The 14,457-nt window shown below is 34.8% G+C and overlaps 1 protein-coding gene across 2 annotated transcripts in view; it reads left to right on the top strand.

The window, feature by feature from the left end:
* Window positions 1-4,294: 4,294 nt before the first annotated feature.
* LOC149794726 (uncharacterized) overlaps window positions 4,295-14,457 on the top strand; it is a 30,195-nt gene continuing 20,032 nt past the window's right edge. For both annotated transcript variants that reach the window (XR_016422185.1, XM_089964337.1), the window contains exons 1-2: window positions 4,295-4,447; window positions 4,597-6,582. Coding sequence is in view for 1 of the 2 variants with exons in the window: in XM_089964337.1 (XP_089820463.1) it covers window positions 4,299-4,447; window positions 4,597-6,550 (2,103 nt within the window). In the remaining variant the exon portion in view is untranslated. The remainder of the gene's footprint in view (window positions 4,448-4,596; window positions 6,583-14,457) is intronic.

The following is a 14,457-nucleotide window of genomic DNA, read 5'->3' as shown; positions in this document are numbered from 1 at the left end:
TTTGTTGACTCACATAAAATAATATTCCATTTTGAATTCTGTATAAATTTCGATAAATGTCGTTGTCGATGAATTAATTTAGAGCATTAGTATTTCCAGGGGAAAGAATCATTTTGCTTTAAAACAAAATAACATAATTAGCCCCAAAAACTGGTCACAACATAAAACACCTGGACGTATCCAGTGTTAAGGCAAGTATATATATTATTTCTCAAAACATCAACAATAAATCTAGCTACAACGCAAAACATATGCCCGGATGTAGGCCAATCATCTGGAAAAAACCTAATTGATACATGTTATTTAACACGTAGTCCAAGTATGGCCCTGATTCTACTTTAAGAATCTTAGTCTCAGAAAGAATACAAAAAATTACAAAAGTCGTTTATTACAAACTATCACTGGTTCTGAATTAAGGTCAGGAACTAGGTCAGCATTAGATACAATGTTTCTATAGAGTTGTTTACGTCAAAAATATATTTTTAAAAAATCAGTCAGAACTGAACTCTATTTCAGTAAATAAAGTTACATTACAATAGCATGCAATGGAATAAACAAAATTAAAACATACAAGCAAACAATTAAATTAAATCAAATATAAATTAAATCAGATATACAGAACACTTCCCCAATAAGGAAAGAGAAAGATTTATTTAAAAAAAGAAAGCTTTCTTTCTAACATAGATTATTTATATATGAGATTTAAAACAAACACAAGAAGCAATCTTATGAATTATACAAAGTATACATAAAATAATACATTTCTATACAGGGAAAGTGCGTCTGCTATTAGATTATCTTTTCCTTTAATGTGCCTGATGTCAATATTATATTCCCGCAGCAACAAACCCCACCTTAGGAGTCTTTGATTTCTATTTTTCATCTTGCCGATGAAAATAATGGGGCTGTGATCACTAAACACAATATTCGAAGAAGGAGCGGAACTTATGTAAACTTCAAAATGTTGTAATGCCAATATCAAAGCCAAACATTCCTTCTCGATTGTCGAATTATTTCTTTTTTGGTGCTTATTTAATTTCTTAGAAAAATAGCACAATGGATGATCAACGTCATTTTCGTCTTCTTGAATCAATACTGCTCCAACCCCAAGATAACTTGCATCAACAGACAGTTCAATGATTGGCTGAAAGTTGGATCTGTAAGAACTGGCGCGCTTTCAAGTATGACTTTTAACTTATAAAGAGCCTTCTGACATTTTTCAGTTCAAAGGAACTTGTTTTTCTTGCTCAATAAATTTGTTAGGGGTTCAGCAACTATGGAAAATTATAACAAAATTTCCAATAGTATCCAGCCATACCTAAAAATCGCATCAGTTTCTTTTTACTAACAGGCACGGGGAATTCAGAGATAGCCTTGACCTTAGCATCTATAGGTTTAACTTGCCCTTGTCCCACGATATGTCCTAGAAATGTTACACAAGCACCGCAGAACTCACTTTTGCATAAATTAATTGTCAAAATTGCATCAGTGAATCTGTCAAAGAATTTCCGAATTGTTGCTAGATGTTCTTTCCAGGTGTCGCTGTAGATGATGACACCATCGATGTAAGCATCACAATTATCTAGACCAGGGGTAATCATATTTATTAGATGTTGAAAAGTATTTCGTGAACCTTTCATCCCAAACGGCATCACTTTATATTGATATAGTACATCTGGAGTCACGAATGCCGAAATTTCCTTTGCTCTTTCCGTCAATCTTGCCAAAATCTTTTCGGAAGGTCAAACTTAGTGACATATTTGGCATTTCCGATTTTATCAATGCAGTCATCGTATCTTGGTAATGGCAGTGAATCTGTTTTAGTGACACTGTTCACCTTCCTATAATCAGTGAACATAATCTGGTTTTGGAACAAGTATACATGGTTAACTCCAATCACTTTTACTAGGCTCCATGAAATCACTCTAAAGCAAATGCTAAATTTCTATTTTTAAGTATTCCTGTTTGAGAGGGTTCATCCTGTATGGATGTGTTTGCACAGGTCTGGAATTTACAATTTCAACGTCATGAAAAATTTTGTTCTTGTAGGAACATCTGGAAATAAGTGCCCATTATTAAGATAATACCTCAGTAAGTTAATTCCTTTCTTGTTGTTGCAAATATGAAAATTTCTGGTCAAGATCGTTTATAATTTCTGAATTACGAAGATTTGTCATTATAAAATTTGTAGAGTCCGATTGCATTCCTTCACTTAAATCCTCACTGAGTGGGACAGACAGTTTTAGTTTATTGCACTATTAACCTGGCTATTTCTCTAAATATGCTGGTATTCCTTTATTTTATTTACATCCCACGAGTACTATTATCACAACTTTACTCATTCTTTTTCTTCTTCACTTTATAAGGCCCGTAATACCTAAAGTGAAGAAAATTTTGAAGAATGAGCAAGAGAGACAGAACTCTATTACCAGACTCAAACAGTCTCTCCATCTGTCGAACCACAATTTCACTTTTGAACTGAACTGCTGAATGACAACTTCAAGCGTACTTGTCTGAAAAATTCCAGACATAAAAGTTCACCCTTGATAAGATTGGACAGACTTGGGAAGGCCAACTTGAGTATAAAAAAACCTTTATTAATGCTTTTACTATTGTTTTAGTTTTAATATTCCTCAAAGAATCTCTCTCTGGGAATCTTGTTGACGCACACATTATGGTCAACAAGTATTGGTTACCTCACTTGGTCTTGGGTAAGGGACCAATACAATCTACCATTATTCTGCTAAATGGTTCGTCAAATACAGGAATAGGCTGCAGATGAGCCTTAGGTATCTTCTGTTTGGGTTTTCATACTATGACAAATATGACAAGATCTACAATAATTTACAAACATCACTTTTAATTTTTGGCCAAAAGAAGTGATTCAAGATTTTGCGATAAGTCTTATTAATCCCTAAATGACCAGCCATTGGAGTTTGATGGGCCAGACTAAGAATTTCCTGTCTGTACGATTTTTGCACTACAATTTGATTGTTCACGTAGTCCAAGTATGGCCTTGATTCTACTTTATGAATCTTACTCTCAGAAAGAATTTTTTAAAAAAGTCGTTTACTACAAACTATCACTGGTTCTGATTCAAGGTCAGGAACTAGGTCAGCATTAGATACAATGTTTCTATAAAGTTGTTTACGTCAAAAATAAATAAAAAATCAGTCAGAACTGAACTCTATTCTAGTAAATAAAGTTGCATTATAATAGCAAGTAATGGGTTAAAAAAAATTAAAACTTACTAACAAACAATTAAATTAAATCAAATATAAATTAAATCAGATATACATAGCACAAGTCATGTAGTTTTGCACGAATTAAAGCTACTCAGTTCTATGTAAATAAAGTCCTCACTTATAGGACGAAGTTCCAGTGTTATTTTGAACATATCTTACCCTGTACAACTTTTAAATTATTGATTTTGTTTTAAATGTATTTGAGGAGTTTCGTAAATTCTCCATGAGACGATGGTACATTAGTGAACAAGTTATTAAAATGATTTGCAACACCACAGGGACTATGGTCGTTGCGCCATCAATAGGCCAGCTTCGTTTATTTGTCAACAGAATACGACCGACCAATGGTGCAACCCTTAAAGTGTGCACAGGAGCGATATGGGTTAGACCTTTATCTTAATATTTGGTTCAGAGTATCCTAATCACATTAACATTCTCAAAGTGAAAGTTACAGAAAACCCACCCCTTACAATTGTACAGAAAAACGGACGATGCCAAAAGCTTAAAAGTAAGAACTCATCTTCTCTAGCCAATTTTCCGATGTGTCATTGTTAACCTGCACAGATAGTTAACATAGCAAATGCTTGGCCAGCAGAGATGTGCCTCAGTCTGAAAAACAAAGTATTTTATTTTTTTGAATTCATCTAACAACGTTGGAATTAGATGTGCGCATAATAGTGACGATGATGATGATAATTACAGTGGTTGAGATGGCAGATAAAAATAAATAAAAATAAATGTGTCGAATGCTGGTCGCAAATAGTAAGGGAAACAATTCAATTTTTATGCTTGGACTTTGTCCCTGAGGAGTTTTTGCTCTTACAGCATAAGTAGTAGGAAACGGCGATATTGATTTCAGCGTAAATAAGCTATATTTTTTGTAATGTAACTTGATGTAAAGTTTGAATAGACAATATTAACGAAAATAAAGCGCAACAGAAGTTTGAAAAATAACGTTATATCTGCAATAATAGGTAAACATATGGTGAAGACTCGCTAGCAAATTGCGCATGCGTACTTCACATATGGCACCTTTCTCAATGGTCCGCAAATATGGCGGACCTAAAAAGACGATACGGTGCAATTTTGAAAGGCATGAAACTGCCAGTTCTGATTGAAGAAGCAATCGATGATGTATTAATTGTGTGCTTGGAACATGGATCTAAGGTTTATCGGGGTGCTTTATTGGATGCAAAGAAAAGGTATCCTAAAATGATCCTTCAAACTTAGACAAAATTTCAAGAAAAACATCTGGGATGTGTACACTAATCTGTCAATATCTCTTGTCGTAAAATGACAATTTCCTTAATTTGGACTAATTTTATCATCATACTCATTTTTTTAATTTCAGGAATCTTCCACACGGTATTTGCCATCAGTTTGCTTTGCAGCCAGACAAAAATAATGATGTTAAAGGAGGCAACAATGGGGGAAATTTCGGTTTTCCAACTGCAGAAAATGTTGTGGAACTGTCTGCCAGCAACTTCAGGCACACATATGGACAAAATTTACCCCATTCTGGGCCACAGTTTCAAACTAATGCAAAAACACCAATTCCAAGGATGGTTGGTGGAAAGACTGTGCGAAATATTCGCTTGCGCCCTCGTCAGACTCTTTGCAGTAAATGCAAAGCATCATGTTTAGACTCAGGTTCAGGACCCATGCCCATACAGCCATCTGCTAATAGAATTTTGTCAGCTAGCAATGTGTCAGATGTCAAAACTGAGCCACAAAGAAATGAAACAAAGCGAAGAAGGACTGCTGCCGAGTCTCAGACTGCTGAACATGCTCTCCCAAAACATCTGCGGATTGAAAAAATTGAAAAAGTTGATAGAACACATATCTCCAGTGAACCAGAATTAGGTGCAATCAAACCATTAAGAATAGAAAAAATTGAACGGGTCGATAGAAACTCCCAGTCAAATCAACAGGAAACAGAGGGAATAAAACCAGTGAAGATAGATAGAATTGAAAAAATTGACAGAAACCCAATTGTTAGTTTAACCAAAACCAGTCCTTTTATTAGAATTTCTATTGGTGAGGGAACTGTTGTACAGATTCCACCAAGAAGTCATGAGGAGAAGGAGGTGGAAGATGCATCTTCAGAAGAAAAGTACACAACAGATGAAGACAACATCACCATCATTGAGGCTATTGATGAAGAGGAACAAGAATATAAAGAGGAAAGAAGTGGTAATGGCTTGGGTGATAATTCCAATTCTAGAAAGCACAAAAAATCTATGAAAAAGGCCAAAGAGAAAGATAAATATACTAGTGTAGGAGATGTAGAGGAAATTTTAGAAGAAAGTCATGTACCTACTTCAGGACATCATAAAAAGCACAAGAGAAAGCACAAGCATAAACATTCTAGTGCATTGGATGACAATCCTGTCAGGCTCATTACAGATACAATTTGTGAAAATGATAGTGAACACCTTGATGTGAAAAATGAAAATTCTGAACCTGTGCAAACAGAAGTTATAACACAACGGCCAAGACTATTGTACACATGGCGTCAAAACAAAGGGCTTTCCCCACGCAGAGAGAGTCAATCAAATATTTCCAAATCTGATGAATTACAGCGAACTATTCAACCATTGTCACCAAAGAGAGAGAATCAGCCAGCAAATATGGATAATAAGCTACAGTTTACTCGCTTGTCAAAACATTCTAGTGTAACTGGAAAATCTGGAATCGGTGTTCAGAGAAAAGAATATAGACTTAGGAGTCGAGAGAAGTCTTTTGATTCAGATCAGTTGGAAAATGAAGATGTATCTAATTCAAATATTGACCAAACATATTCTTTATGTGATGACAGTAAGTCAGTGTCAGACCATAGTGAGAGTTTTGTTAGTGATGATTCTGATTCCGATGATTCGGATGATTATGGTGATGGTCCCCCTGGTGATGAAAATTTGGAAGCTTTTCGCCCACTTATGATGAAAATACAAACAAATACTGTGACAAAATGTGTGACTGAGGATGGGAGAAAAATTAATGTTGGTGACATAGTGTGGGGGAAAATACAGGGCTTTCCTTGGTGGCCAGGACGTGTTTTGTCCATAACGATCAGTCAGAGAGATAATGGATTTGTTTTGAGACAGGTGGCACATGTATCATGGTTTGGCTCTTCAACCATGTCACACATTCAGTGTTCTGACTTGTTTCCTTTTATAGAGGACTTTAAGTTGCGATACAAGAGAAAGAAGCGTGGCCCATATAAAATGGCTATCAAGCAAGCCACAATTGCAGCACAAAATAGTTCCAACACTCATCAAATTGATTTTAGTGAGTTTGATCTGTGAATAGACTCTGTGGAAATTGCGTTTTTATCATGGTAAGTTTCTTGACCAGAGTTTTTAACAAATTATTGACACTTTAAATGATGCTTTATATGTTTGCATTGTTCCATGACCCTAACTACAATATTTAATTTAAGATAGAAATTGTAAACATTGGATGTATTCCACATGTGCAAAGTATTCCTACAATTCTGATCCACCTGAGACTCAAGTGGGAGATCGGGCATTTGGGATAGTTGGAATGTGGGTATGTGAATTGTTATCCTGCTGACACTGAAGTAGGAGATTTAGGGTAAGGGATAGATAGAATGAGAATGTGCAGTCTGATCCACCTGACACTGAAGTGGGAGACTGAGGATTTGGGATAGTTGCAGTGGGTGCATGTGTATTCTTATCCATCTAACACAAGTGGGAAATTTAGGATTTGGGATAGTTGGAGGGTGGAGGCAGGTTGAAATAGGATACAAATGACACTCAAGTGGTAGATTGCATAGAGGCTCTTATCATTGCTTACAATTGACCTGTCATACATGTGCTATTTTAAATGCTGATATTTCAAGCTATGCTTGCATAGCTTAGTACATTTCATACTGATATTTAGCTCAGGCATTTGACTGTGTATCCCTATCAAAAGTTTGACTTGATATTATACCTTTAAGGAATGCCAAATGATTTTCCCATGCTACCATTTGACATGGCCCTGATCGCGCCCACTTAATATGCAAGAAAAATGAGCTGAATGGAAAACTACCTTCTCACTGGCCAACTAAAAATAAGTTATAAATAAATACAGGATGTCATTTTCTTTTGACCAATGAGAAGACAGTATTCCATTCAGCAGGATCTCACTTGAATATTAAGCAGGTGCGATCAGGGCCATGTCGAGTGGTAGCGTGGGAAAATGATGATGTTAAGAATGATGTTAAGTCAAACTTTTTATAGGGATATACAATCGAATGCCTGACCTTAATATCGGTACCAAATTTATTAAGTTATGCAAAGTGTAGCTTGAAATATCTGCGTTTATTCTTAAATAGGTCACGCAAGCAAGGAGACAAGTGTCCTCCCTTGTAGTTAATATATAGTACATGTATGGCTGGTCAATTGTAAGCAACGATACGAGCCCCTGTAATAGATCTTGGATTTGGATAGTTGGTGTATGAGGGTGTAAATTCTGATTCATCTGATACTTGGGTGGGAGATTTAGGATTTGGGGTAGTTGGAATGGGGTGGGTGGATGAATTTCTCATCCATCTAACACTTAGATGGGAGATTTAAGATTTGTGGTAGTTGGAATTGGGTGAGTGGGTGAATTCTGATCCAACTAACACCAAAGTAGGAGATTTATGATATGGGATATTTTTAATCGGGTGGTTGGGCATAGCGAAATAAGAACCATCTGACACAAGTGGGAGTTTGAGGATATTTGGAATGAAGTTATGAATTCCAAATCATCTGACACTCAAGTAGAAGATTGTTGTTGTTGTTGTTGTGGGGTTTAACGCCATTTTTCAGCACATGGTAGGCTATACATGGCGGCCAGTATTAATGGTGGAGGAAAAACCTGGGAAAACCTCGGAAAGAACCACCGACCCATGAGAAACTACTGGCAAGCTTTCTCACATACCCACATTGGCTGAATCTGAGACTCAAACCTGCAAGTAGAAGATTGAGGATTTGAGGATGGTTTGAATGAACATTATGAATTCTGATAAATATGGCACTCATCAGAGACTGAGGAATTGGGACAGTTGCAAGGGGTGGGGATTGTGATCTATCTGACACTCATAGGAGTTTGGGGATTTGAGATTGTAAGGGGAAAAAATTCTGATCCATCTGACACTCAAGTATGGGATTAAGGACTTTTGACAGTTGGATTGGAGGTGTCAGGGATCAAACTAGACTTGTATTTTTGGGAGAAGTGACTTCTTCTTTTGGACAGAACAGGGAGAAGTGAGAGCTCAACAAAGAGAAGTGGATGCAAAGCAAGAAACGGTGTGTGTGTGTGTGTATATATATATATATATATATATATATATATATATATATAATGTATGTTCTCATATTTGAATTGTGCCATCTATTTCCCAGTATTCATATTTGCATTTAACATTGGATATAAGCAATACTTTATTTTCAATTAGAAAATTTTCTGAGTTGTTTTAGCCATAAAAGAGAATAATAGAAACTACATTATAACAAATTTTAACTGAGTAACCAGATTACATTATTCTAACTGCAAATTAGTAAAAATGCTTAATCAACTACCCTTAATCAATTGTTAAAAATATTTTTGTATTTTTTTTTTTTAATATAGGCTTTCTAAAAGTTCACAATAATGGCACTTACAGAGATTTCTAAATGCATTTGAAATGACCCCTGTACGCCATGTACATGAGGGCCAATGCACACGCGACTAAGATCACATTTTCATCCTCATTTCTTTGTTGCGGATAAAACATTATCACAACTATTCATACATAACACACTAAAATGCATAAAATTTCAAACATGGCTCTTTTATAGTCGGTATGTGAAGAAAACCCTTGTATTCAACCAAATCAACACAGACGTGAGTGCATCCATTTTTAGAAGGAGGGGTTTTCATAATGTAATCACTCACTTTATATATCTTCAATTCAACAGTCCATGTTAGGATTTCAGATTTATGGTTTATTTATTTGTATACGTACTTGTATTAATTTGGCAATGGAGAAGATACAGCTGATTGTGTGTACAAGCTTGAAAAATCCTTGCATTTGGAAGGATACTTTGAAAATTTCTTAAATCATTAAAAGCTGATATTATCCTTGAAAAGTGCTCAGTTTTATTTAAAGACTCCTTTGAATATGTCCCAAACATCCATGAATTTATTTTGGAAAATACAACAGTAAAATTGAGATCTGTTTGTAGGTACAGTAGTAGATCTAATGAGCACTGATACATGGTCATGTTCTGTTGACGTTATGATTTACCAGTTGAATCACAGCTTCAGAGTTTTTTAAAACAAAATGTCTTTCAGAATAAATCATTACTAATTATCACTCACTTTAGTATGAGTTGTAATGCCATACCTGTTACTAAAAATAAGTTGACTATTAATATCAAAGTTAGTGCCTGTCAGATCTCCATTATGTCCAAGATCTATATTTTAATCAGATTGGGCATTGCAGAACATTCTGTTTTTTGTTATTTAAATATTTTCTAAAAGTAATAAATAAATAAATAAATAAATAAAATGGATCAAATTGGGTAGGCATCAAATGATGTGTTACACTTACCAGATGGAGTTGTACCATTTGTTAGTGTTGTGTGCTAGTTAGTTAAGTGCTTTTCTTCTTCACTGCACTTATTTACACAGTGATAAATAAAGCAGTGTATGGAGAAAGTTCATTTTCTTGAGTAACAAGATATCAGAGAGGGCCAGATATTGCTCACCTGACTTATGTAATTGAAACATTAACTTTTCAACTAAGCAGGTTTATCACAGGACATGCATCAAGGATTGTGGAAAATCCTTGTTTTTACACTGTAAATTAAATCATCCATGCTGTTGTCAGGCATGGATGGGATGTAGTGATTACTACAGATGTCCACATGACTTCTAGTGGACAGAGTAAGTTGTATTGCACCATTTAGAAAATTGCAGCGTATTATTATAAAATAGTTTAGGTCCACTATGTTGCCTGGAACTTACCTGTTGGCTGAGCTACAGTAGACAGTGCAGAATGCTCTTTTTAAGTTGTACACAATTCTGTTTAATATTCAAAGACTTGCCCACTAAAAACATATTCACATTTATTGCAAGAGATGAGATGAATTTTTGAACAAGAATCCTATGAGGATATTTAGGTGATTAACAAAATATAAAAGTAGTTTAATGATCAAGTGATTTTAACAATCTATCAATCGATCAAGAGATTCTGCTTAGAAATGACAACAGAAACCACACGTAATTGTTAATCGGGAAAGAAAGAAGACACTGAAGCAGTATTTAGCATGATTGCATGGACTAATCTATTCAGTTTTTAAAACAATGGCAGCGATAGATTCTGTGGTTTTTATATAAAATAAATTTGCCATTCTACTAGTCACTTTTAAATTGCTGAACTAGTTTCCCACACAATGAAATATACAGTGCATAACATTATCCAAGGTACAACATCAAGCCTTTGTGTAGTACTGCATCTTTTGGACTGTTGAATTTTTCAATACAGTGTCAGTATGATATTCTATATATGTTTGTATGTTCACAGATGCTTGTGCATATGTTCTGGGCTTGAAACTATGATTGTTAGAATCACTTCATTCTTTAGTGTCAAGCCATATTTATGACATTGTGTTGTATATACTGCATATATTGTTCATAACAATTGCAAGGTTATCTGACTAGTTTAATAATAACAAATTTTCAGGTGAAATTGATGAAAAAGCATTATCACTTAAAGATTTTCATTAAGTGATAAACTTGAATGCATTATTTTCAATCAATTCAAATAAAGCTTCATTTTTTTCTCTCAGTCCAGTCCACATGACAAATACTGCAAAACTGTTTCCAGCTGTCGAGTGAATAGTTTCATTATCAGTTTTGTTACTAAATTATTATATTTTGACCAAATTATCCTTTTTAAGAAGTTGGCATGAATACAAATCATTTTATCGACAAAGGACACATACAAAATGAGTATTTATACAGGGTTTAGCAATTACATGCAAGCCAACAGTGTGAAATTACTGAAATTATGTCCATTATCAACAAAACTGTTGATTTTTTCTTTACCTAAACTATGTTTAAGGTCACATGAGCAAACTATGGACTCCAAGTACAATTAAAAGCATAAAAGCAATAATAATCCAAGGTTAAATGCCTAAAGAGACATGTATACTGCACAAAAAAAGGTTGTTACCATTTGTCAAGTCCTCATGGGAAAACAGTTTTTTTTTCTCCACATTTCAGATTCAGTTAATTTCTCCTGGGCATCCTTCATATAACATCATCTATTGAAATTGAATGGAAATGCTGACTACATGTATTATGCAAACTTAGTTGTGAAATGGGATCTGTAATAGAAACCATTGTAATTACCATTGAATAAACACCCTCTCAGAGTCTAGTTTTTTGCATGTGAGTTAACTTTTAGCTTTGTATTAAGTGGAATTTCTTCTTTATTACGTTTTTTTTTCTTCTTCAAAACTTATTTTATGCATAAGCTGAACACATTATATCTATCAATAATGCCTTGTATATCACCTGAAATTGCTAAGCCATGTATTGACAAGGCAATTAAATATGTAATTGCACTGATTGCTATTAATATGTGGCTATTTTTAATGCTTTGTCCCTGGTAGTAATTCTTTATTCATGTCATCTACTCCAAAGTAGATATAGGATTTTGGTTTTAAAGGTTGTAAATTCCAATCCTTTCTATTTATTGTGAACCATCCATATTGATTCTATTATTGTCAGAAACATTGTCAGTGTGTTGCAGCAGTGCAGGTTCATTTGACTTGTAATATGTTAAATTACTGAAGCATTTAGTTAACTAGTTCATTTGACTTGTAATATGTTAAATTACTGAAGCATTTAGTTAACTAGTTCATTTGACTTGTAATATGTTAAATTACTGAAGCATTCAGTTAACTGGTTCATTTGACTTGTAAAATGTTACATTACTGAAGCATTTAGTTAACTTGTGTTATTTATGACCAAGTTGGACAAGGCAACCAAACTAGAAATAAGAAAGTAAGTAAAATACAATAGAAACAGGTAAATAACCTAATTAATTTGCATAAATTCTTTTTTAAATGCAAAAGACATTGCTAGGCAGCAATTTACATCTACTTGTTCTCTTTTTTTGAATAAAATAGTGGTATAATCTTTTTTAAATTTTTTTGTCAGTAGACACATTCCAAAATGAAGATAATTGGAGCACACTTAAAATGCATGCTTTCTAATAGATCTGGGTACCACAACAAAAATTTGTATTGCAGTATTTCTGAGCATACCTGAATTCAGGGCCGTAGAGAGCAATCACAGACCCTGGGGTAAGAAACACCCGGTCCTCTCCTAGTTCTTGTTCAAACAATTTTAAAAAAATAAAATTAAAAAGTGTTGTTTGGCCTGTGCCCCCTTATAGGCCTGGACCCCAGGGATATATCCCCAGTTGCCCCCCCCCCCCCCTTGTCGGCCATGCCAGGATTTATACCACAGTATACTGCAGTTACATAGGGGACTAACAGTTCAATGTTCTGAGGCATAGGCCTGAAACTACTTTATTAAACAGAATTTCTGTAAATAGATAAAAACTGAATAGTATGGCATTTTATGTAATCTCTTTTTGAGTTTTATTTATATTACTGCTTTCGCTAATTTGTTCAAAGTGGGACTTTTGAAATTATGAGAAAGGGAAAACCATGACAAATTAATAACCTGTACAACAAGCACTTTTATGAAATATAATTTATTGAGAACATCAAAGGCATCATGTCATGCAGAGCAGATGTAATTTTTATGTGTGTATGATTAATGATAACATGTATAGACATAGCTATGAAATGGAATGTATGTTGCAGCTAGGCATTTTGACTGATATATGCTTTGCCATGAGTCAGGGATGTCAGGGATATTAAATAGCAGCTAGGCAGTTTGTCTGATATATGCTTTGCCATGAGGCAGGGATGTCAGGGATATTAAATAGCAGCTAGGCAGTTTGTCTGATATATGCTTTGCCATGAGGCAGGGATGTCAGGGATATTAAATAGCAGCTAGGCAGTTTGTCTGATATATGCTTTGCCATGAGGCAGGGATGTCAGGGATATTAAATAGCAGCTAGGCAGTTTGTCTGATATATGCTTTGCCATGAGGCAGGGATGTCAGGGATATTAAATAGCAGCTAGGCAGTTTGTCTGATATATGCTTTGCCATGAGGCAGGGATGTCAGGGATATTAAATAGCAGCTAGGCAGTTTGTCTGATATATGCTTTGCCATGAGGCAGGGATGTCAGGGATATTAAATAGCAGCTAGGCATTTTGTCTGATATATGCTTTGCCATGAGGCAGGGATGTCAGGGATATTAAATAGCAGCAATAGGTTACCCATCACTGTTGAAAAATCTCGTCCATACAATGTGAACACATCCTTCCACAGAGTGGAGAATTGTTAATAAGACAGTGTGCATCTTGCAAGCACATGCACAGAATTAGTCGTCTTTTTCAAGGATACTATGTTAAATGGTAAATTTGTTGTTCATAATGTAACCAGAAAAAAATGCCTGTCACAAATTTAAACCATATGATTTGGTTTTCCCTTCAGCAGAATTTTATCTAGTGTTACATTCATCCATCTCATCTTCTTTTTTATGCTGGTAACCCCTGCCCTTTTTCACTATTAAGGTATGGAATTTTTTTCTTCAGGTTACCATGTTGTATCTCACCTTTCAGGGGTTAGTGTTTGCAATTACTATTTTTACAATACAGTTGGTTCACAAGAATGTAGTGTGTGTTGCATTATACTGCAGCAGAGGCTCTATTGCAATTAATAGGAATTCATAATTCCCTTAATTAAATTTAAATGATTATATATTTTTCTCTCTATTTTACAATTGTACTTTCCTAGAATGCCAAAACAAGGATTAACTACTGAGCATTTTCCTTATAAAAAATAGGAGAACAGTTCCTCCTGTTAAATCATTGTTTACCTTTGTGCATACACTGGGGTATATATAGCATGCACTACATACAAACAGGTTATGGGGTATATATAGCATGCACTACATACAAACAGGTTATGGGATATATATAGCATGCACTACATACAAACAGGTTGTGGGGTATATATAGCATGCACTACATACAAACAGGTTATGGGGTATATATAGCATGCACTACATACAAACAGGTTATGGGGTAT

Source organism: Sinohyriopsis cumingii, chromosome 7 (assembly GCF_028554795.1).
Source record: "Sinohyriopsis cumingii isolate HCF-2022 chromosome 7, ASM2855479v2, whole genome shotgun sequence".
Lineage (NCBI taxonomy): Eukaryota > Metazoa > Mollusca > Bivalvia > Unionida > Unionidae > Sinohyriopsis > Sinohyriopsis cumingii.
Note: the sequence above shows the minus strand (reverse complement) of the source record. Positions and strands in the feature narration are given on the sequence as shown.